Here is a 25,788-nt window from a genome sequence, read left to right as displayed (position 1 = left end):
TAGAACTTTGCTTTCCTGACTCTAGCAGGAAAACAATAAAAAATTCAGTATTAATTACTGAAACTGATATTGCATCAACAATAAACAGTGCTATCAACTTGGAAGCATTGCTAAAATTACTTATTCATTAATAATATTATCTATAAATACACAGCATGAGCATCACATGAACTTGATAGCACTTTGCACTTTGATCCAGGTAGAGAATGAATAATTAGACAACTGAGAAATTTTTTGAGAACAAATTCTGTAACAGGTTTGAATTTGAAAGCAAAGAAAGTAGTACTGGAGAGTGTCTAAAGCTAAAGTATGAACCAGCAGATGGGGTAAAAGAAAAATTAGTAAATGATGAGTGATTTAAGGAAATTGAATGCAGTAAATTGTAAGTCAGCTCATGAGGCAGGAGCTGTATAGATAGATGCAAATTGTTCATGATATTTGGTATACAGGAACATGACGAATTCAGTCAAAATGAAACTCTGAAGAAGCTATGAAAATCAAGGTGACTATTGGCATGTAAATGAATGGATGGTTATATATACATATACACAGAAAAAATAGTAAGGGCAAAAGAAATGGAAAATAAAAGAAAAATTATAAAGTGATACAACAGGAAAAAGGAAAAACTTCCCTACAAAACTTGTTCAACAAGAAGAAATAGCAGAATAAGGCTGGTGATAAAGATCAAGACACCAAATGAATGATGGATTGGTACTGAATGGCAAGGAACTTGAATTGAAAGATGGGGTAGGTAAGACTAAGCCAGGCATCAGAGACACAGTTGAGAATAAACTTAACAAGAACATCAAATCACATGATTTTTCTCAGAGGAATATATAAAACACAGAAAGAGAGTAGGCAGGACAGGAGGTGTTAGCTCAGCTGGTGAGAGGATCCATAAAATTCGAAGATGTAATTGTAAACAGAGGACCTTTCATTCCCGACACTGTAGGAAAACTATTGTTTCAAGAAATCTGCCTAATACTCCTAGTACTACACTCACTAAGGTGAGATAAACCAAATTCTAATTTCTAAGAAAATAATGAAGGAATAATCAGAATGGTGTAAGAAGTGGTAGAAAATTTCTCTGGACCTTCAGTCACAGGGAAATCAATTGAATCACCTTACATCTGGAACGGGGTGAAACAGATATTCAAGTTCCTTGAATGTACACATGAGAACATTTTGTAACATACTGGAAGTCACTGAGAAGAAATCAATATCTCCAGTATAGACATCAACTTGGAAGAGTCAGTCACTTAGTACTTGAGACAGATTACAAAATGAAAGTACTAAAAAAACAAGAGATGACCCAATTGTGGAAAAATAATACAGTATGAAACTATGAAGAATTAAACACACTTTTTGGAGAAGCATTGGGATGCTGAATTCCACACTTTGGGACGGAGCAGATTATAACAGATTCGGCAAAAACTACAATAAGGATTTAAAGAGGTGTTTACCAGCAGAAAGGAAATGAGATATGGGATCACAGGAACTATAAATATACAGTTTATCAAGAGGTGCATAAAGGCAAGGGGCTCAAAAATATAATATGAGAGGATTACAAGACAAAGAGCTGCAATCTTAGGGTATAAAAGGCCACAAATGCTTATATTATAATAATGGAGGAACACATGAGGTATAAAAGGAACATCATTGAAAAATTTAAGAACCATCCTAAAATATTTTCTTAATCTTTAGGAAAGAAACTATAAGTTAAAGACCAAATAAGTACAATCAAAACTTCAGAAGGAAGCTACTGATACAGGTATGTTTAAGTGTGAAGTGGTGACCATATATCTAAAAAGCATGTTTTTCTACTCCATCCAGGAGCTCCATCATTATTAGTCTGGGCTTGGGTAAATGCCAAAGAGAATACTGAAGTGAATCCACTGGAAATTAGGAGGCTCATATAGGAGCTGGACCCACATAAAGCTTATAGGCTACATGACATCCCCTCATTTTTACATAAAGAGTCTATAGAAACCCATGACATGCTATTGGCAGGCATGGTCCAGAAATTCAATTATGCAGAGAAAAACACAAACTATGAAATCATAAAGTAGCAATCAAAAGTAACAGAAAATACACAGAATACATATTACCTTTGTGTTGGCCTGGTCCACTAATGAGAAAGCTCAGGCAAGGTGAGAGTGATATGCCTGATAGCTCCTGATACAACAGGAAGATGTGATAATATTTCTTTGTTACTAATGAGCTTGTTTTCCAACTGTACCCTAATATCATACACAGGCACAGCATTAGTGGTAAATAACATGAATATATGATACGGTAAACCTTTTACACTCACATTTTGGGTGAGAGAGAATGGATAGCAAATGTAGGGAAAATATTGACAGATTTGTTTCCTTCTTTATACTGAACAACCTACTCCAAATTCATACACACTCTTATTTAAAAAAAAAAAAAGGTAAAGTGAATAACAAGGATATAAGATGAAATATAACACCTTTTGAGTTGCAAATGAGTGTGAATACAGTGAGTGGCTGGCACATGTGGGGAGGACGCTGGAGAATTTTTATTTGGAAATATTCTGGTTCTTTGATTATCATCTGCTGCCTACAGTCTTCCACTACACTAAGATTACATAAAAAATAAGATTACATTCAGGTCCTATGTAATTTTTTCCACAAAAGCAGGTATCCCTCCTCCTTACCGAAGTCCACTACAAAAGGATTACATAAAAAGAAAAGCATGAGCAGGTGCTATGCAATTTCTTCTGCAAGTGCAAGTTTAGTAAGGACACTCCCCTTACAGGTCTCCCTTCTTACATAATCTCACTAAAATCACCTAGTAAGTCACTCACTTCACATTTGTCATGTTATTCCTCTACAAACAAAATGATTACTTATCACAAGCGTTCCTCCTCATAAATTTGGTGATCCAAAAATCTATGTAATTTCTGTGGGATCACAATGTATGCAGAACCCTCAGGTAGACAACTGTGCACTTACAATGGTACTGTAGTTGAAGAGGTACTAAGGATAAACATTTTTCTCATGTTATACTGATGATGGAAGAGAACTCTGCAGGCTACTGATATGAAAGCTCAGCTGAAAGTTTATTCAAATAAATGCAGGAAAAAATTAGCACATCAGTTGATGTTAGCCACTGTTTACAGGTTAATCCCTTGAGTATCAGTCACTTCTGGTTGTTGTTTTCAAAATGCCATAATTCCTCTACTTGACTTCTAGAATGGATGGAGTTTCATTCTGGAGGAAAATGAATGAGTAACACATCTCAAGATAACTAGTCAAGTTCTGAGTGAAATTTACACTCATCAACATGATTAGATATAAGACTACATATATATCAGTGTTTATAACATGGATCTAATGTACTCATAAATGGTCTGATGTTCCTGTTCGCTTGGAAGTCAGGATTGCCACAAAGATCGAGTGATCACAAACCATGCTCCTTATACTGTACATGACTGCTGAAGAGGTGGTAAATACGATAATGAAGAATCAGAAAGCAAATGATGTTCCTGTACAGCTAGTAAATTTCCCATCAGATGATGAGAGTAAAGAAGCTGATGTTGATGGAAGAGGGCTGACCTTGGTCTGAGAGGTTTTGGGGACCATTGAAGCTCATCTCAATTTAGAAAAGGTCATGAAGGAAAGTCTCTGGAAAAGCAAAATTTCAAGAAATCAGTTTCTTTGTGATAGTGCATGAATCCATATAATTCCAACAGGGCCAAGATGTATGACATAGCTGAAAGAAATTGCTAAGGATCTTGGAGAAACTTTGAGGCCACAAACCAGTGGAAATTTTTCACGAGATGTTCACCATAGATATCCTATGCCCTATAAGCAATGAAATGCTGAGGTATGCAATAGACATACAAAATTATCCTCTTTTCAGGCAGGAAGAAAATGAACTTAAGGTATCCTGCTTTCCTCAAGTTACTGCTGCCTTCTCAGTGTGATCAGAGACAAAGAATTTCAGCCATCCAGTTGTGCTAAATGCTATGATTTGAAGCCAGTACCCAGAAATAAAAGCTGTGGGCAGAATAATGTCCAATTGACATCTGACAATAAGGACTATGGTTTCAGAGTGCATTCACTGCTAGAGATGGTAAATACATCATTCTAGAAGTTTATCTTTCACTACGACTTATCAGTGGACATACTACAGTCATCATGTAGCGAAGCAATTTATCTGAAGGAGGCCAATCTGCTTCAAATGGAAGCTGTGGGCATCTCGAGTCAGTGATCTTTTGATCATCAAAATTACCATAACTTATATGAATAGAGATGTTTAGAAAGATATATTTGATGTACATTTGACCTAAGCTGTGATATGTTTAAATGAGCAGGTCTCCCACTTAAGAAATCACATAGAACTGCTGGAACAGGTCCAAAAGACTGTAAAAAAAACTGGCACCAAAATGGTGTGGAATGAGTAATGAAGAAAGGAGGAAATCTCTCAATATTCCACCAGTGGAATAAAGGAAGATACATAGACATGATTAAGAAATGAAAATTCCTATGAGGCCACAATGATGTTAATAAAGAACAGTTTACTGAAGTCAAAAGAGATCCATAATAAGTTGAGCTAAGTCTATCTATCTATATCTTTGATGCCTGTTCCCTTCAAGAACTCCCTCAAGGGGGTGGCCATGTCAAAAGAGACTCCATTTCTAGTGAGCTCCAGTGCCACTCCTCAACTTCTAGTACCTCGCCCTTAACACATTACTGACAGAGGGCAACTCAAGCGCAGTATTTTCAGAGGCACCTAAGAACAAGAGTTATTCTTGGCACAGGAAAAATGAGAAGTCTGCATTGGAAAAATGGAAGTATGAAAGGCAGGGCCTCTGAGTGTAATGATCCCTCCCAAATCATACAAATACATGATAACAGGATTCAAACATTGATCATGCTGGGTTGGTGGGGTGTTCTTCCTATGTACGCATATAGGTAAACATACAGTTGTGTCAAAGATCTCAACGTACATAACCCTTCTTGCCAGGGAAGATGACATCCCCCCCCCAAAAAAAAAATCATACCAGTTTTAAACAAAGAATTACTCTTATTTTACCAATGATGCAAGTGCAGTAGAGTTTTAAGTAAAGGAGTTATGCTTATATATGGATGATAAAATGCTCATATTTTCAAATCTATTATTGATTTGCAACCCAATATTAAACAAACTAAAGCATTTTAAACAGCAAGGAAGTAATTATCACATTAGTTGATTAAATAACTGTATCACATCTATTAACATCTGATGACCATGGAAGTACAGGGAAAATTTTCCAACAGTTATTCAAAGACCTAGTTACTTGTTATAAACAGGTTTACAACACTGCATAACTTATCATACCATAGATATTAGTGAAAAATATAAAAAAAATTCTCTTTGTATCCATTTTCACATAAAAATACAATAAGAATTTCTTAAGCTATTAAACTTTTGCATGTTACATATACAGTCAACCATGAAAAAAATATAGATGAAGAGAGACTTCTGTCTGCACTATAATAAAGTGCAAGCTAGTAATATTCAAACTCATTGTGCCAGGAATGGCCCCACTGGACAACATTTACTAATTATTTTAAAAATCTTTTGCTAGAGTGACCACTAAATAACAACAAATGACCAAAAATTACTTTTTCAAAAGCCCCTAGCAACATCAAAGCCAATTTTAATAATCAGTGAATCATTCCAAAATTTACTCCATTTACATAAAGGACACTGTATAAAAGATATGTATTTCCCAGTCTTCCTACCTTTCAAACACCATCACAACACAAATAAACATATTATCATTATTATTTCTTCATTGGACTGCGTGAGATGAATAGACTAAGATCCCCATAATGTGATGACAAGCCCAAATTTCAAGTGTAGGGGTTACTCACTGATATGCAGTCAAGGGAAATTCTTTCCCTGTAATTCATCTTAATAGAGATACAACTCAGCAATTTAAGCATCAAAACTCTCAAAGTAAGAAGTAGCACATTACAAAAGTACAACACCTTAGAAAATGCTTAACTATTTAAAAGTCCAAAGAATGTGACACAATGTTGGGTATACAACTCTGAATGTATGCATAATTACCCTAGGACCAATTTCTATAAAAGAATCCCTGTTTCCCAAGACCTTTCTAAAGGCTCCTACTGCTCAACGGGGCACTATTTCCAGTAGCAGGGAAATGTAGACTTTAGAGTTAGAAGTCTTTGGCAAGATGATTCTCACAATAATACAGCCTCATAAAAAAAGAACTGATATTGCATTTTAAGATTTTCATTAAACTTTCTAGAAAAATAATGTCAACAATCCTTAGGGCTGCCCACAGCTAAGCCCACACAGATTTACATCCCGATCACAGCAGTCAGTCTATAATTAACCCATCCGCCCCTTGGGGCTGGCTGATAAAATGGTTTCCTAGCTTAGGTAAGGGTAAATATGTACATATGGTTCTGTTACATTACATATCACAGCAACCATGTCGATGTGAATGAATGAGGCCATTTCTTGGATCAATTTCTATGAAAGAGTCCTGCAGTTACCCAGTATCTTTTTAATGGTTCCTGCAAGTCTTTTGGAGTGAATTCTTTTCACAAGATTATTCCTAATGACACAGCATCACCTAAGTGATGTTTCACACTCAATGCAACCTTGTGCAGGCAGAGTCCAGTAACAATACAAACACCATTCCAACATATCAGTCAACCCTTTGCACCTATAACGTAACAATGATAAAGAAGACATGAAGCCTTTACTACTCAACCACCCAGCAGTTTCTGCATATAAATGCACACGAAACATAACAACACTTTATGACCTGTGGCTCTAACTGTTGGATGTTTATGGTGGACTTTGCTATGGGCTCGCCATGGTATGAGAGTACCGAGAGCATGATGTGGCAGTAACCAATCATTTATGACTTACAGAGATACCAACCTGTGTTAATCTTTTAAGCAGCTAAAATAGAAATCAGACAACTAGAATGGTAAGCTGATGCTTTACATCTGTAGATCATCAGCTTAAAAAAATGAGAGCCAGTACTTCATTAGCTTCAGTAGCATATGCTGCAAGACAAATTGAGTCATAGTTACTATTCAAGTTGATGCTTAACCTAATCTTGACATGGCATCGATATTCTTATGTGTGCAGCAGCCTTAAAACTAACCAAGGATGTGGACAACCAAGATATGCCTCACTAAACTTTTCATATTAATTACAGCACCTGGAAATATACCTCAAATACAATGTATCACATTCAATAAACATCATTTTGCAAACAGGAACTTTGATGACTTTAAAATTAAAACTAAACATGATTCACAATTTGCTGAGAAGGGTTATAGCAACATCAAAATTAGAGCTAGGCATGGTACTCACCTCACAAGCACCTAGACAAGTTTTGATAAACAAGTTTTGTCAACAATGCCACTGGTATCACTTGAGGCAGTTTGATATGATGGTTTAAACTGGCAATTCCTGATTAGCCATGGCCAGTTGTTAAGTTGTTTAGTCATCACTGTGGCAAAATTCTTATTGTTCTGGTCTTTTCTGTTGTCTAACTGGAACTTTCCTGGAAAGTTAAGGTTCTGTTTTTCTATTTCAGAGAAGCTAAAATATCATAATCCATTGTACACTAAACTGCTTAGCATAACTAATATACGCGGTCTCTAATATCATGGACTCAACTATTTCCATTCTATGTTAGGAACGAGCTGCTCTGTTTTTGTTGGTGATGCAGGGGTAGAGCAACTCTCAGGCATTTTGTCTTCATTACTAGCATTTTCTGTCAAAACTTCCTGACAATTAGCAACAGCTGCCTTTCTTGTACCTTCTTCCTTAACAACTTCCTCTGCACCACACACAAGGTCATCCTTTGTAGTTGTCTCATCTGGATCCTTCAATATGTCATTAGTCATAATTCTCTTGTTTTCTGTTTCTGTGATGATTCCCTTTTCATTAGTATTGGTTTCCCCATTGTTTTCCTTCGGAAAGCATTTTGCATCAGTATCATCCTTCTCATCAACAGTACTGATACGATCTGGTTTCATGCTGTCTTCACCTGCAACATCTATATCACTCAGAATTTTCAATTCATCAGCAGGTGACTGTTTGGTACTCTCTCCGTTTTCTTCCTTCTTTGGTTCACTAAGAACAAGTTCCATCATCTTTGGATCTACTAATGTTTCACCCACTGTTATACTTACCTTATCATCTTCTGAAACTAAACAGGAAGATATTTCATCAACCTGACAGTTTTCCTCTGTATGTTTTGTTTCCTTAATATCTTCATAATCCTTGTTACACTCCTCTTCTTGATCTTCATGTTTTTTTGTATCAATATATTCCTCAGTTTCATCATGTGAAGCATTAAGATCACTGCTGACACACTGGGCACCCTGATGAGCCTTTTGCACTGGAGCATCTTCATCTTCCTATGGAATTAAAAGTATAAACAAACATGAAATAATGTTAATTCATAATATCAAAGATGAATTATTTCCTGGTGTCAATGCAACAACAGAAAAAAGGAAACTATTCTATAGGTAACAGACACAACACATACACAGGTCATCCCAAAATTCAAGACGTAACATACTCTCATAACTACTCCTATTTTCAATTTCCGTCAATCTGGTCCACTCACTCATTACTGAACCTGAAAGCAGCCTCATTCTTTTTCATACTAAGTTATTTAACAAAAAACATCTAACAAAATATTTCTTGCCTTAATCAATTCTCTAAATATAACTATCCATTTCTTCTGATGCTCTTATGTTTCACTTCTTCTGACTCATATACATTTGGGTTTCACAGCCATACGTCACCACTGGGACACATACTCCTGTCAGGCTCCTTGCACACTATGCACTTAATTTTTTTCCACTCACCACAGGTTTTAATGCACACCCAGTTTTTCTCCCTTGCATAAATATTTTCAATTTCAGCTTATCCACTACCTTCCTCTCTAAACTACTTTGTTTTTTAATTAATGTCTTACTTTTACTTCCATTCACTTTCATCCTCCTCCTCCTCCTCCTCCCCAATAAACATCAATGAACTGACCCTCCATTTTATCCAATTTTTCTAATTTAGCTAACTGCACAGCATCATCTGCATAAAGAAATTGCAGCACCTTCCTTATATTCTCCACGGTAAAGTATTACATAACAATCACCCCACCTTACTTTCATTTCTAGCAGTAATCCATCCATTTATTTATCGTATAACTACTCCAGAACCCCTGTCTGGAAAAGGTCCTAGAGTTACTCCAGGGCCCTTATTCTAGGAACTTTTGCAGCTCCAAGGATGCTTTACTTCTAGTAGCAGAGTAATGAATGACTCCCTTGAAGTGAGAAGTTCGAAAAATATATAAAATAACCATGGTGACACCATACAACCTTGATTTAGTCTCATATCTTTTTCAAACCACTTATATCCCCACTTTCTCTTACACAAGTACTACTTCTATCATTAAAGCTCTTACTAGCATTTACCAGTCTTTCATGAACACCACATACAAATGTATGTCTTCCACGAACACCACATAAAATCAAAACTTTCCAAAGTGCCTTTTTGTGTGCTTTATCATATGCCCTTCTAAATCTCCTCAGACAGCTCCTGCTGAACTTAGCATAACATTTCAGTGAAAATTCAGAATCATCGACTAATTTTTTCTCTGATTACATTTTTTTTTTTTATATTTCCAAACGCTTTTTTTCTATAGGCTTAAGTAAAAAAGCATTGTGGAAGTAGCTAAAACATGAACAAGTTAACTTAACAATATTATGTCTAACAGTTATTAGGCTCATAAATAAGGTCAGGTGAAACTGGGATGAATGAGTTTCCTAAAGCACCAGCACTTGAAATGCTGTGTATCAAAAAGCATAGTATGCCGACCCCTGATGACAAATCAATTTACAGGTGATAGAACATAGGTAGGAGTGTCTGTTTTTGTATCAAAAAAATTTCCTCTTGTACATGACTTTACAAATATCAGAAAGACCACATAGGCCTCAATGCTAGGAATGAACAAATGGCTTAATGAATGTAAAGTGATAAATACAATCATCTGCTAAATGGACAGTGCCATGTTTTGAGGTGTCGACCTGTGGTATCAGGCAAAAGAGTAGAGTGAACAATTACCTGGTTGTTAATTTCTAAGCAGTTTCCTTCACTGCTTAGTGCTGATGTATCTAGGCTCTCACTGCCACTAGTGGCACCAGTCCAAGATGAGTCATCAGCAGGTATGTCAGATGGAGTAAGATTGATTACTTGTCCTTTTGGGTTGCTTGATTCCTATATAGAGAACAATAAGAGGAATTTAAGTAACAGATATTCTACAACTACATAAACTTTATTTAATATCTATTCTACACCTGTTTTAGTGCTTTTCCATGGTAACTGATTTTGTTTGTTAGTTTCCCTGACAGATTCTTGCTGACCTTTATCAAACTTGGCATGCAACTTTCATGCCCATCCCTGCCCCCCTAATTCCAATCACAGGAAATGTCATAAGATAACCTGCATACCCTGAAAATGTTTGTAATATGACTCACATAATTAGGAGTACAGTTACTGGTTCAGCATCAGCTTCAAGCACCTGCCTAAAGCCATCTGAAATGCTGAAAATCCTGTAAGGCAATCATGTGTCATTCATATACAAAATAGGTACTATTTGAAGCCCTACACCCCAACATACTTTTTATGTCAATCTCACCACATCTGTTTCCTGGGCATGAAAGAGGCTTAAGCAGATAGTACTTCTAAAACTAAAATAGAGAATTATTCTTCCTGTCACTGAAAAATAATAATCCATAAAAAATGTGGTAATGAAGTGGCAGGTAAGCTGTTTCTGAGTAAGTAAAGACGAGAAATAACAAATACAAATAGATGTGACACTCTTTAGTCACATATCATTCCATCCCATGATTACTATATAATACACCTAGACATTGTAATAAATACAGCAAACACACATTTTCCAGCCAAACCTTGTCCTTAGACCTATAGTTTTTTCTCATTACCATGGGACATTAATATACATGTGGGTTATACAGCTCACTATATGAATCACAAGGTCCCTTGAGTTTTATATGTAGTTCAAAATATCTTATGTTTGTGGTTATAATTTCCAAAATGTTTTGTCTTTCTCATAGCAATCATGAGTAAGAAATGGGAGGAGAACTACAACTAATACAAAAAACTAGAGCCATTTCACCAGCATCTAAGAGAAGGATTGAGTTTGAGGATGTGATGAATAGATTATGATGCCTCAGAGGTGTAAATGGGTGATGGTGAGATGGAAAACATCTGGCCTACTTCTGTTGACAAGTTCACCTACATTCGTTCCTGTACTCAAATGATGTAAGACTGAGAATGTCCATGGCAAAAAACTCCTAGAATTAGACTGGATCTAACAGATGTGAACAATTTTATGTTTACCTACAAGTTTCTGTAAGTCCTTATATTGAGGGTACAGGCATCATTTTTCATCAAATATACATGTAAATAATTCATAATGTAAATAATTCTGTATTTTGCACGGTTAATATCATAGTTTAAACTGAAATAGTTTAAGAAATAAAAACCATGGCAAAATAACAACTTTTATTTTTCACTATTTGTCACTTTTCCAAGAAGATCCATCTTTCTTGTACAAGACACTGATATTATATAATGCATAATGGTATTCAACTTTACCTCTTAATAATAATGATTTGGGCTGTCTTCTGACTTAGACATTTCCTGTACCAATGTGGGAGAAAATGTTTCTTATATTCTCTTCATTTTTTTAAGTAAATTACTGTTTTTTTTCTATTCAGTATGGATTTCAAGGAAATTTAGTCCCAGAACTAGAATACAGATCTCTTTTGATACTGAAAAAGTAATAGAAAATGTCACATTAATTGCTTCATTTTTGGTGGATTATTGACACTTTTGAGGGCAACCCCCTTAAAATCAACCATTGCAGCAAAAGGGTTAATAAACCCTTCTGATTCTATTCTTCTCCTGAATAATCTATATTTTTTAATTCTTTGTTATACTGATCCTTTAGGACACTTTACATTTACTTATTTTTTTTCTATCACACTGTTTTTATGCCAAAGCATTTTTTTCTTTATATATTGTTTTGTCATATTGAAAGTTAATGCACTGACACTCATCATCCTTTTCCCAATCACTTTGCTTTGCTTCTATGTAGGAGATGGAAGGATGGAGTGATGGAAGAAGACACAAGCAATGGCCATTAAGAACTGGTGTGATATGGTCTATAAGGAGTGATATGCTGTAACTGGGCTGAACAAGGGCATATGAGGCTATCAATATACACTGCAGTGTGTGAGGCTTAGGTGTGGATTGTACTTTTTAGTTTCAGTACATTCTAAATGACACCTAGAGACTAGATGACTTCAAATGAGGCCACTGTTTACTTGTTCCTGATACTATCCCACTACAGTGCTACAGTCACAAAGCTAAAAAACAAATGTGCATTCGGTTATGAGAGTACCAAAGTTGGTGAACAACTAGGCAATTATACTACATACATTTTAAGATATAGAAGAAATTGAAATTGCATCTATATGGCTGTCAGTGTTGGAATTTAAAATGGCCAGCAATCAAAATTCCTTTTTCAAATTACTCCTGGATACAAACATGCTTTAGTCTTAACACTGATGGCTACTGCTGTGTAATTTTAGGGGACAATATACTGAATGGTTCCATCCTGATGATAATACCAGTGCCACTGTATTGAATTTCAAAGTAACTACCAATAAATCTCCAACTAAAACTCCCTGGATTCAAGACTGCTAGAAACTTGCTTTTGGTTGTGAATCTATCACAAGTTGACCAGCTTATGTGCTTGGAAGTTCTTACTCACATACATTCCCTGGCACACAATGTTACCAGAACAATTCTCAATGGAGCCACCATCATTCAAATGCTTAGCCACAGTACTGTAAAGACATCTGTTGAGTATTATACAAACATCAGGTATGTATTCCATATATCTCTGGGCAACTTCGAAATGCATCACACCTAGATCTGAAGAGCGACAGATATGCTGAGGACTTGAGGAATCTGAAAGGAGAAGCCAGAGCCAAATGTGGAAAGGTGGTGCAAAACAGCATTGTTGTGTCTGCATCTCTATGTGAAAAATGGTAGAAATCCCTGTGTTTGAATAGCAACAAGAGCAAGTTATTCAGATTCCTCTCAAAAATATTCATTGTCATATGATGATGACAAAGCAATCATAGTTACATAAGGGGTAACAGGTGCTTGGTGAACCACCAAAATAGAATTTTGACTAATTTGCCATATTTTGACAAGAGGAGGTAAACGGCCACATATTACAACATACAGCTCCTACCACACAATATGATCACTACAAGTTACTCGGTACAAACTGATGACACTCATTGTGGAGTTGACCATGCTGGTAACACACACGCTAGCAACTGAAGGTGAATCAGGCCTAGCTTTTGGAACTTCAAAATGTTTCTATTATTACTTAGCATTCCATCAATCAGTACCTACCTAAGGGCTACAAAAGACATGAGCCTTTCCAAGCTTTTACACACTGACTTTGCTGGTCATGGCAAGAAAACAGCCAGACATACCTAATACTCTGCCATAATTTGCAGATGCACTCCTGATAATGGCATATGCACTTACTGTTATCTCTAAAGAAACCATGCATGTTGCTGAGAGATCTGTCTTAATAATATACAACCAAACTAACACCTGCACTGATGTGGACAAGGAAAAAAAAAGCAAGCCCTTTGCAAAGACAAACTATGAGTGAGGAATGCCACCAATGTGAGCTGCCATCAAGTAGTGCATCAAGAGAACTGCTTACCAGACTTGTTAAGTCTGCATTCTACCCCTCCTACCACATTCTGTGCTTCCCTTTCTGACCAGCTGGGACTGCATCAAGAATGGTAACAGACCATAAGCTTTAGGGGATGACACTCCCTGAAGCCTCCAAAACATGCAATGAATTGATCTCTTGTGGCTTCAAGAAAGGGGGCCACAATAAATGCAGTTGCAAAACAAATGCACTCCAATGCACAGTTCTCTGCCTGCATGGAGACTGTGCCTCTATCAAACTTAAGTTGCCACAGTTGAATTCATTACCCCTAAAAATGTATGATTAGTCACTAAAATAAAGTATTCAGCAGGCTTGGGTCCAAAGGTATTACTGTAGCTGAATGTAATGTGATCACTTTGAAATTCAATAAGGCAGTATCCACATCTTCATATGGTACCATTACTTTATTACTTCCTACAACATAGCACTATCAACCAAAATCAGGTGCAAGGTATGTGTAAATACAAAAATAATGAAAAACTGGATTCTAAAGATTGATGATTGACCATTTTGAATATCAAAACTGTGTCTCACATAAGTACAACTTCAAGGACCCCTACATCTGAAAATGTTCACAATATATTCACCAAACTCTACAAACTTTGAGACTCTTATTACAAACTGAGTATCTGATTCCCTATGATGCTGCACTAAAATGCAATTAGGCATAAAAAAAAAGACCAGTACAATATTTCTACTAAAAAAATTTCATATAAAATGTTACAAAATGACATTACATTCCTCATGGTATACATGGCAATATCAACCAGAGGTCAATCTCCAGGAATGAAAACTAGAAAGCTGAAGTGCACTGCGATAGTGACAACTCTCTTAACCTCTAACTATTTAGAAAGGCTCATGGTTAATCCAACCACAAATGTGCTTGGTACTAATTGTACAAATCCCAATATCTCACAATACTGAATTATTCTGTTAATATGTCAAATGCCCCTCTGAAATGACTCTTTGATAAAATATGTTTGAACACATAAGTCTTGGCGCTGCCTCGCTGGTGCGGGAAGTGGCAAATAATATGAAAGAAAAAAAATCCTTGGATACTGATTAACTAGTTTCCAGAAGGGCAGATAACTCAGATAATGTACTTCATGTGCAGATAACTCAGATAATGTACTTCATGTCATCCTGCTAGTGTTTGCAGCTTGAAATCAAGATAAATTACTGTTATTCACCCTTAACTGTCAGTACTACTGTAATAAAGACATCTTTAAGGAAGATGAAATTTTACGCTGCTCAGATAGCTAGTTTAACATGCATCACGTAAGCCAAACACACAACTGCAAACTTTAGAATACAAATTTTAATCCACCTCAGTTCATGATCAGAAAATATTAGCAGAAATTAATGCACCTCAAAGCATGTCTACCTCTACACTGATGGTGTGTTTATCCTCATGTCTAAAAACTGTGTAAATTGATGATGTATTTGATGCCTGAATATTTCCATGCTCCATCCTGACTTACAGATTCTTGAATAAAGGAAACTAAGCTGGGAATACTTCTTCCTACCAGAGACTCTAACCATACAGCTGTTTTCGAGCTTCCCTGAACCACTAACACATGCATACTTAAGCGGAGATTTTCCTTTTGAATGTGAACAATGCAGGCAATGATTACAAACCATTCTTTCTGTATTTCCTTCTTCAGCTTAACAAAATAAATGCCCATTCTTTTTTTATCAAATGAATAATTGAACAGAAAACCTGGTGTGAAAGTGGACCAGACTTTTCTGATGGTAAGCTGCTCTTTAGGTTATGATCTTAGCCTGGATGAAGACATAACAACCTAAGGAATGTTCCATTTGTATCTGATGGATGACAAGCCTGCCCAGGGAAAACAGGCTGATAGGAAATGCTGGACTTTCTAGCGGTAGAAATTAAGCTGACTGAACTGGACAGAATTGCTAAGTATATGTCCCTCACTCTCTCTTGACTCTAGATAACAATCTTTTAAAAATAACACTAATTTCCAATCATGAAAATAACTGTCTAACTCACGTAGTGTGCTTTATGAAACATATTGCATTTATCACTTGCAAAATTTCTTTTAATGGATACTTACCTATTGCAGGCCCCATTTACTCCTCTCCTCCCATGTGAGCAATGATAAGAAACATATTTTTGAACAATGTGACAAGATGTTAATGTGGCCTATAACTTTCATCTTTAAGTGAAAACCTGCACCAAAATATCTCCCAAATTTCTAGTGAGTTATACCAAGAGAAACCTTTGGCAAACATTGCTATAACATTAGCATAACTTCCTACCATTTAATGTTTGAACTACAGCATCAACCCCCTTTTCTCCAGTGAGGAATAACAGTGTTTATTGATGGAACACGATCACACCTGTATTAAAATGTGGAAGAATTAAAGCCACGGAGTAAATATACAAGGTCAGGGGTTCATAGATACGTGACAACATAGTCTAAGAAGGAAACAAAAAATGTAAAAATTGTTTGAAAATCAACATTAGGTAATTTGCAAAATTCAGAGTATATGCGGTAAACAATGCGCATGTAAAAAATGTTTTGAAGTCCATTCAGCATTAAAACGAGTGAAGGTTCACTCTATCAAACTATAAAAATGGTTACTAATGATTCTAATCCACATAATTAATATACACTGATTCACTGTTTATTTTGTGTATACTGTTCTATAAAACAATGAAAATTAAAATTGAGCTTAATGGATTACCTGAGCTTTGTTATGATATCTTTTTGGGCACTGAGCTGATGAGATAAAGGCAGAAGAGGCAGATGTAAGTTCCTGGTGAGATTGAGAGCCCTCATTAAAGGCTGAGATTGGAGCACCTTCAGCATCACCTCCAGACCTTACCCACATGCTGGGAGAATTCTGAAGATTCTTTGTTGATGTATACATCGATGATTCACACAAATGAGAAACAATGTTGATAATTAAATGTACAGTTAATTACACAGCAAAAACTTAAAACAACATTTACTGTTTATATGACCCATGAGTTTTTGATATTTCACCACAGACATAATCCATCTCTATACAAAAACTTATAAATTTCACCAAGGACATAAAAACTAATACCTATGTATTAAAAATGGGTATATCTACAATCCAATTTAAGTGGCATAAACAACCATTTTAAGAAAGAAACACTGGAAATTATCTTTATATTTTTTTTTTTTATTATACTTTGTCGCTGTCTCCCGCGTTTGCAAGGTAGCGCAAGGAAACAGACGAAAGAAATGGCCCAACCCTCCCCCATACACATGTATATACATACGTCCACACACGCAAATATACACACCTACACAGCTTTCCATGGTTTACCCCAGACGCTTCACATGCCTTGATTCAATCCACTGACAGCACGTCAACCCCGGTATACCACATCGCTCCAATTCACTCTATTCCTTGCCCTCCTTTCACCCTCCTGCATGTTCAGGCCCCGATCACACAAAATCTTTTTCACTCCATCTTTCCACCTCCAATTTGGTCTCCCTCTTCTCCTCGTTCCCTCCACCTCCGACACATATATCCTCTTGGTCAATCTTTCCTCACTCATTCTCTCCATGTGCCCAAACCACTTCAAAACACCCTCTTCTGCTCTCTCAACCATGCTCTTTTTATTTCCACACATCTCTCTTACCCCTACGTTACTCACTCGATCAAACCACCTCACACCACACATTGTCCTCAAACATCTCATTTCCAGCACATCCATCCTCCTGCGCACTACTCTATCCATAGCCCACGCCTCGCAACCATACAACATTGTTGGAACCACTATTCCTTCAAACATACCCATTTTTGCTTTCCGAGACAATGTTCTCGACTTCCACACATTCTTCAAGGCCCCCAGAATTTTCGCCCCCTCCCCCACCCTATGATCCACTTCCGCTTCCATGGTTCCATCCGCTGCCAGATCCACTCCCAGATATCTAAAACACTTTACTTCCTCCAGTTTTTCTCCATTCAAACTCACCTCCCAATTGACTTGACCCTCAACCCTACTGTACCTAATAACCTTGCTCTTATTCACATTCACTCTTAACTTTCTTCTTCCACACACTTTACCAAACTCAGTCACCAGCTTCTGCAGTTTCTCACATGAATCAGCCACCAGCGCTGTATCATCAGCGAACAACAACTGACTCACTTCCCAAGCTCTCTCATCCCCAACAGACTTCATGCTTGCCCCTCTTTCCAAAACTCTTGCATTTACCTCCCTAACAACCCCATCCATAAACAAATTAAACAACCATGGAGACATCACACACCCCTGCCGCAAACCTACATTCACTGAGAACCAATCACTTTCCTCTCTTCCTACACGCACACATGCCTTACATCCTCGATAAAAACTTTTCACTGCTTCTAACAACTTTCCTCCCACACCATATATTCTTAATACCTTCCACAGAGCATCTCTATCAACTCTATCATATGCCTTCTCCAGATCCATAAATGCTACATACAAATCCATTTGCTTTTCTAAGTATTTCTCACATACATTCTTCAAAGCAAACACCTGATCCACACATCCTCTACCACTTCTGAAACCACACTGCTCTTCCCCAATCTGATGCTCTGTACATGCCTTCACCCTCTCAATCAATACCCTCCCATATAATTTACCAGGAATACTCAACATAATAATATCTTATTATCATCATTTAGAGGAGAAAGAATACTATCCATGTATCCTGTGTGAGTCAAAGAATGTGACCAAGAGGAGTGAGAGCAAAAGGCTGGGAATCTTCCTTCCCTATATCATCATTTTCTAAAAGAAGGAACTGAGGAAGTGCTTACAGGTCAACCCCTGCCTTGGTGTCCATCCTCCAACCCCCACAACTGTCTTCAAATCATTACCCCTAAGACCTTCCTTATGTCATCCTTTATCAATGCGTCAAGTTTGGTGCTGAATGATCAAGAAATATAGAAATGTATGCATGAACAGTTTGGGGAAGTACGAGTGTGGATTGAGGAATGTTAGAAGTGTGGATCAGGTGTTTGCTTCGAAGAATCTATGAGTGAAATAGTGGAACAGAAGGATTTGTACATGTCATTTATGGATCTGGAGAAATCATAAATTATGATAAGGTTGACAGAGGTATTTTATGGAAGGTTTTACAAATATATGGCATGGGAGGAAAGCTACTGGAAGCAGTGAAGGGTTCTCAGCAAAAAGATTACAGCATGTCTATGAGTAGGAAGACAGGAGGGTGGGTGGTTCTAGGTAAATGTGGGTCTGTAGCAGGGGTCTCACCGTGGCTGTTTCATTTTCTTATGGATGGGATGGTGAAGGAGGTTAATGTGAGGGTTGTGGAGAAGAGGGTGGGTCTGCAGTCTGTCAGGAGGTGGGGGGACTGAAAAGTGAGTTAGTTAGTGTTTGCTGCTGAAACACTGCTGCTGCCAAATTTTAGTAAGAAACTGCGCTGGTTTCTACGTTTGAGACACTGTGTGATAAGAGATAATTGAGAGTTAATGTGTGCACACATTTTATCAGTTTGGTGTTTGTTTGGGAGTAGGGGAGCTGAGAGTATAAGATGCTGAAGTGTGAGGCAGGAGTGAACTTTAAATTTCTTCTTGAGGGTTGGTAGTTGGTTATGAAGTGGTTTAAGAGGGTGGGGGTCTAGTTCTGTAAGAACAAAGAATGTAGAGGTAGGCTTGCCATGGAAGTGCTTTTGTTTTAAAGGTGTTGCACTGATTGTTCTGAGTGCTCTGTTTTGTGTAGTTTGTAGTTTAGTTTTGTGTGCTTTTGGGAGATAGATAACCAAGCACATGAGGGATAATTCAGGATGGAAAGGGTGTATTGCTTGTGAAGGACACCAAAGGATTCTTTTTCCTGTCTGAAGTTGGTGCTGGTAAATGTTCTGTTGGCATTAATTTTGTTTGTGGTCTTAAGATGATGTTTGTAGTCTGGGGTTGTTCATTCAAGGTTATCAAAGGTTATATAAACAAATGAGTGATTTCCTTCTGACAAACCCATCATGCTTACTTATACCAAATATCAACACATCAAAACACATTTGATAATACATTAATATAACTAAGAATATCTGAAAAATAAAATAATTCCACAGTGCCTTACCTCCTCATTAGTAGAATTAATACGTCCTTGACCCTGTCCACCACCTCGTCCTCTAAGATTTTTTTTCCCAGATCCCCGACCTCTATGATGCTGCTTATCTCTACTCCAACTTTTGGCCTCATCACCTTGTTCATTCTGGCATGTCTGTAAAGCAGGCTTCACCATACGACCCGAACCAACTCGTACAAATTTTCCTGATGACATGGAATGAGAATCTTAAATACTTTGCTTTCTGCAACAGTATTTCCCTTCTTCCACATTAAATAATTTCCCACCATACATTAAGGTGGCTCTCATATAGAGCATCTTCCATATATCACTATCTTTTCACACGTTTTGCTCTCTGCCACAGTAACATTCCTCTTGATATAAGATTAACAGTAAAAAGAAAAGAAGGGAAAACATTGTATTCTTTAAATACCCAGAGGATAATTAAAAGCTACATTTATTTACAGGTTGATTTAAAAATTCAAATTTCTAAAAACTGAAAACTTTCAAAGCCTTCAGTCCTGTGCATTGAAAATTACCACCAAGTTGAACCACAGTTTACAGAGTTTGCCATTTTTTACCATACTGTAGATCATTCATTGGACAATTAATTTTCGAGTTGATTCCCAAATATTGTCAATATTCACCAAAAGATAAAACTATCTAAATGACCTTTTGTACTAGCAGGGTCTTCCCCTAAGGTGGTTCCTCAAGCAACAATTTACAGCAGCAATACTTGAGAATTAGGGTACAAACTCTTTAGAGTGACACACTAATGCCTCGCAAGATTGACATAATTTGAAAAAGATTCATTTCCTTATCTAACCACATAAAGTAGCCTTTTCTTTTGATAATACAATATTTCAATTTACTATTTCCTTTTTTTGTCAAAATGAATTTCATAACAATGTCAAAGTATAATAAATTCAGATTTGCTTACCACAAGCACTGGCAAAATGTGTTTGGATTCATATCACACTTGCTAGATGCAAGCTTCTAAACATCCATTCATTTGGACACTACTGAATAAAAATTTACAGGAAAATGTGGTTGATGAGGGCCAAGATCATTGTGGAGTGGGATGGGAGGAGTGAGGGTTACTAAGAGGGAGCAGGTGGAGCACTAAGGCAATGTACTTACCCCCTGAATTCTCTAATTCTGGAAGTGTTTTAACCAGAGGTGAAGTTTGCCTTAACATTTTGAAAAAATATTGGTTATATACCTCCATAACAATGTCAAAGCATAATAATTCTAGATTTGTATACCACAAGAACTGGCAAAATATGTTTGGATTCATATCCCACCTGCTAGATGCCAGCTTCTAAACATCTATTCATTCACACAATATTAAAGAAAATTTACAAGAAAATGTGATCGATGAGGATTTGAAATGGTTATAGAAGGGGCTGGGGTGAAGCATGGGTTACTGGGAGGGAGTAGATGGAGAACTAGGATGTACTCACCCCTTGAATTCTCTAATTCTGGATATGTTTTAACTAGGGGTGAAGTTAGCCTTAGCAATTTGAAAAAATAATTCTAGCTGAATGGCATGCCTCTTTTTCTTTCTGTAAAGCTCCATCATACTCTGGTTTTGGTCTTATGTAGGATATATGCAGCTTGCTAAGTATTTCCTTATCCATATACTTGAAAGCTATTCTACTAATTGCCAGCAGATAGTTTGTATCCTTAACTATTCTCACTCAACATGCCATCTCATCCCAAACATACCACATATGTTAACCTATCATCCAACACATTCAAAAATCCTTCAAAATACTTACTATATTTCTTCTTTGCCTGTTACCACTTCTCCATCTGCTCTCTTCACTATTGCTTCCATTTGTTTTCTTGTTCTTGTCATATACTTTCAAAACATTTTCTTTTCCTCTCTAGTTCAACAATACTGGCCTACTCCATCTTTAATTTGCCCTCTTTTCAGCTCTTTTCCCTTTCTCTTGACCTCCTGCTGTTTTCTTCTATGCTCCTCCTAATCATTCACACTCCTTCCCTGCAGATACCATCCATGTCTCCATATTCCTTTTCACTAGCAATTAAACTTCCTTGTTTCTCCACTAACTACCCATTCTTACACATCCACATCCCACCTTTAGTATGCCACATACTAAGCCTACACATGTAAGCACTGCTTCCCTAAATATCTTCCACTCCCCTTGTTTCACTCACTCTCACACTATGTCACTCTTCTCTCAGTCTTTCTTGGTAAATATGTACAAAGGCTTCTTTTCTAAGCTCACTCAGTTTTACCACATCTTCTACACACTTCCTCTTTTCCTAATACCACTACAAAACTTTTACATTCATTTCCACCAAGATATAACCAGACAGTCCACCTATCGCACCTTTTTTTTTAAAGCAAAATATACCTACTCACCATTCCTTGTTCAGCATGCAATTAAAAAAGCTTTTCCCCATTCTTGTTTGCCTAAATGACCCCATAACCCCCAATCATAACCTAAAATGACATACAAACCATTCTTGCATTCAGTCTTCTAGTACTATGATTTGACCCTTGCATCAAAACTGCGAGAATGCTCACCTACCTCCTCCCAGATAGCGCTCCTTTATTCTTCATTCCTGTCATTACCAGGAACATAAGGACTAACAATCAGGTACTTCTCACAATCTTCCTTCATTCTAACTCACTTCAATCTTGAATTCAATTCCTTATGCTATTCAATAAAGTCCCACGGCACCTCCTTCATCAAAAGTGGCATCCCATCCTTCACTCTTGCCCTTTCAGTTACCTAAACCATTCAGTTCCCTTCAACTTAGAATCAGAACATCCAGATTTCACTCATCAAACATATCATGTATCCCTCCCTTCTCATCTTGGTCACATCCACGATTATTCAGACATCCAAGTCTAAGCCTACTAGGACAACTCCTTGCTAAGCTCTTTCTTCTGTTTCTGGTTTTTGGAAACATTAATACAAATGGTGAGGGTTTCCTACCACTTGTTCCCACCTTTTAGTCGACTCTTACGATATGTAAATGTATGTGGGTGAATATCTTAATCCTCTATCTCCAAGGATAAATAATTATGATTCAATAATAATAATAATAATGATAACAATAATAATAATAATAATAATAATAATAGAGAAAAACTGGAGGAAGTAAAGTGTTTTAGATATCTGGGAGTGGATCTGGCAGCGGATGGAACCATGGAAGCGGAAGTGGATCAGAGGGTGGGGGAGGGGGCAAAAATCCTAAGAGCCTTGAAGACTGTGTGGAAGTCGAGAACATTATCTCGGAAAGCAAAAATGGGTATGTTTGAAGGAATAGTGGTTCCAACAATGTTGTATGGTTGCGAGGCATGGGCTATGGATAGAGTTGTGCGCAGGAGGATGGATGTGCTGGAAATGAGATGTTTGAGGACAATGTGTGGTGTGAGGTGGTTTGATCGAGTAAGTAACGTAAGGGTAAGAGAGATGTGTGGAAATAAAAAGAGCATGGTTGAGAGAGCAGAAGAGGGTGTTTTGAAATGGTTTGGGCACATGGAGAGAATGAGTGAGGAAAGATTGACCAAGAGGATATATGTGTCGGAGGTGGGAACGAGGAGAAGTGGGAGACCAAATTGGAGGTGGAAAGATGGAGTGAAAAAGATTTTGTGTGATCAGGCCCGAACATGAAGGAGGGTGAAACGAGGGCAAGGAATAAAGTGAACTGGATCGATGTGGTATACCAGGGTTGACGTGCTGTCAGTGGATTGAATCAGGGCATGTGAAGCGTCTGGGGTAAACCATGGAAAGCTGTGTAGGTATGTATATTTGCGTGTGTGGACGTATGTATATACATGTGTATGGGGGTGGGTTGAGCCATTTCTTTTGTCTGTTTCCTTGCACTACCTCGCAAACGCGGGAGAAAAAAAAAAAAAAAAATAATAATAATAACCACAACAATAATAATAAAAATAATAATAATAATAATAATATTAATAATAATAATAATAATAATAATAATAATAATAATAATAATAATAATAATTTTGCTTTGTCGCTGTCTTGCGCTACCTCGCAAACGTGGGAGACAGCGACATAGCAAAATAATAATAATAATAATAAAATAATAATAATAATAATGATAATAATAATAATAATATCAACAATAATTATAATTAACAAAGTAAAAACTAAGATGTTCTAGCAAGATAATATGTTGACAAGAGATTCCTACTAAGTTAAACTATACATGAGTGTCTATTTGCAGCTAGAAGTTGTCTTGCATTATTTGTTATTTCATATTTCAAGTCTGTACATACAACCAACCTGGTTAAGCCTAACTAATCAGTTATAATATGTCAGTCAACTGGTGGAATGTACCTTAGATAAGAACCATCACTGTCTAATCAGCACTTTAATAGTATTCTTTAAATCTATTCCCATATCATGATGGATTGAGTAGAAATACTTGAGGAAACAAAGCCATATCTGAATTCCAATCTGAGTTTGATCTTAGGTAGTAGGTAGACTAAAAACTGTACTGTCTTGGTATGTTATGAATATTTTTGCATAACAACTCAGTTGATGAAAACAGTCTTAGCATACCTTAATAATACTGACAAAGCACATCAAAATCCCATCAGTCTTATAGATTACAAAGCACAAATCAAAATCCCATCAGTCTTATAGATTACAGTCTGAATTTTGTGAAAACATCTTCAACAAATTAAAGTAAAATAGTAGCAAGTAGAATACTTGAAAGTTCTGACACATCTAAAGACTAATTCATTCTAACACTTCATATTAACAAATAGTGCTACAAATACTACAAAGGTTTCAAGTGGACTAAGAAAGTACCTTTCGAAGTGATATAATAAAGAGTATATTGAACTTATTGTACCATTGAGCTCTGGATCTATGGAATGGCCCTGGCTCCTATAATTTCCTTGGGAGCCGCGGTTACCTATGGGTCTATGGTCTCCCTGTTGTCCTCGATGATGCCCTGATTGAGGTTGGCTTGAAACCCTGTCATCACTGCAAGGCAAAGTCACAAAGTCGCCCAATTTTATGCCTTCACCTGAAATACAAGTATTCTTAAAACACAACAAATAAAGTGAACATTCTATAGATGCTCAGGTAAGACAAGGTTTTACAGATAAAGATACAAATGAAAAATGAGAGAAGCTTAGTCTTATCCAAAATGCCAGTATAATATAAAAGGTAATGATATAAAGTGAATTTCACAAGCTTAAGAACCAGAAAATTTGTACTTTGTGTTTCTCTTTCTATCATTGTCGATGCTGCTCCCATTAATATGGAAATAATTGGGTATATACCGCCTCTCAGTTTACTCAAATACATCCTCAACCATTGATAGTGTCTTGAAAGCAACATAAACTTCCATGTTATTAAAGATCCTTCTTACTCTTTCACTTTGCACTAAACGTTAATTCAAAGAGAAAGACCAAGGTTTCCATTTCGTTTATTTGATATTATGTAATAATGGTAAACTGAATATAACATGGCTTAAACACATGAAGGTTAGTTTGGTTTATTTGATATTATGTAATAATGGTAAAACTTAATATAACATATGAATTAAACACTTGAAGTTAATCTGTGTCCAATAAATCCATCTCTACAGTGCTCCATGAGCCTTTTTCTCCTTTAGAGCAGGTGGTTACACCGCATTCTAACAGTGCCTTCTAAATTATTAATCAGAGGTGTACATCAGTTATAAACTCATTCTAAGGAAATAACCTCTCAGTGGTATCTTATTATAAGTTAGTTACTATAAGTGGATTTAGAAGCCAGCGTTTTATAGACCTAATGTTTTACCCAATGTGTTACGTCAGTTTTCAATTTTTGTGTGTAACAGTACA

At 36.7% G+C, this 25,788-nt stretch overlaps 1 protein-coding gene across 5 annotated transcripts in view; it reads right to left on the bottom strand.

Moving 5' to 3' along the window:
- Positions 1-486: 486 nt before the first annotated feature.
- The window catches only part of LOC139753302 (uncharacterized), a 57,608-nt gene continuing 32,306 nt past the window's right edge, over positions 487-25,788 (bottom strand). For 2 of the 5 annotated variants that reach the window (XM_071669596.1, XM_071669593.1), the window contains 5 exons: positions 24,807-24,983; positions 19,956-20,149; positions 16,580-16,747; positions 10,141-10,293; positions 487-8,429 (listed from right to left, as the gene is read on the bottom strand). In XM_071669596.1, the coding sequence (XP_071525697.1) occupies positions 7,683-8,429; positions 10,141-10,293; positions 16,580-16,747; positions 19,956-20,149; positions 24,807-24,983 (1,439 nt within the window). In that variant the 3' untranslated portion in view covers positions 487-7,682. The remainder of the gene's footprint in view (positions 8,430-10,140; positions 10,294-16,579; positions 16,748-19,955; positions 20,150-24,806; positions 24,984-25,788) is intronic. The other 3 variants (XM_071669597.1, XM_071669594.1, XM_071669595.1) reach the window with 3 other exon arrangements.

Source organism: Panulirus ornatus, chromosome 14 (assembly GCF_036320965.1).
Source record: "Panulirus ornatus isolate Po-2019 chromosome 14, ASM3632096v1, whole genome shotgun sequence".
In the NCBI taxonomy this organism is placed as follows: domain Eukaryota; kingdom Metazoa; phylum Arthropoda; class Malacostraca; order Decapoda; family Palinuridae; genus Panulirus; species Panulirus ornatus.
The sequence above is the reverse complement of the archived record's forward strand: the minus strand, read 5'-3'. Positions and strand labels throughout refer to the sequence as shown.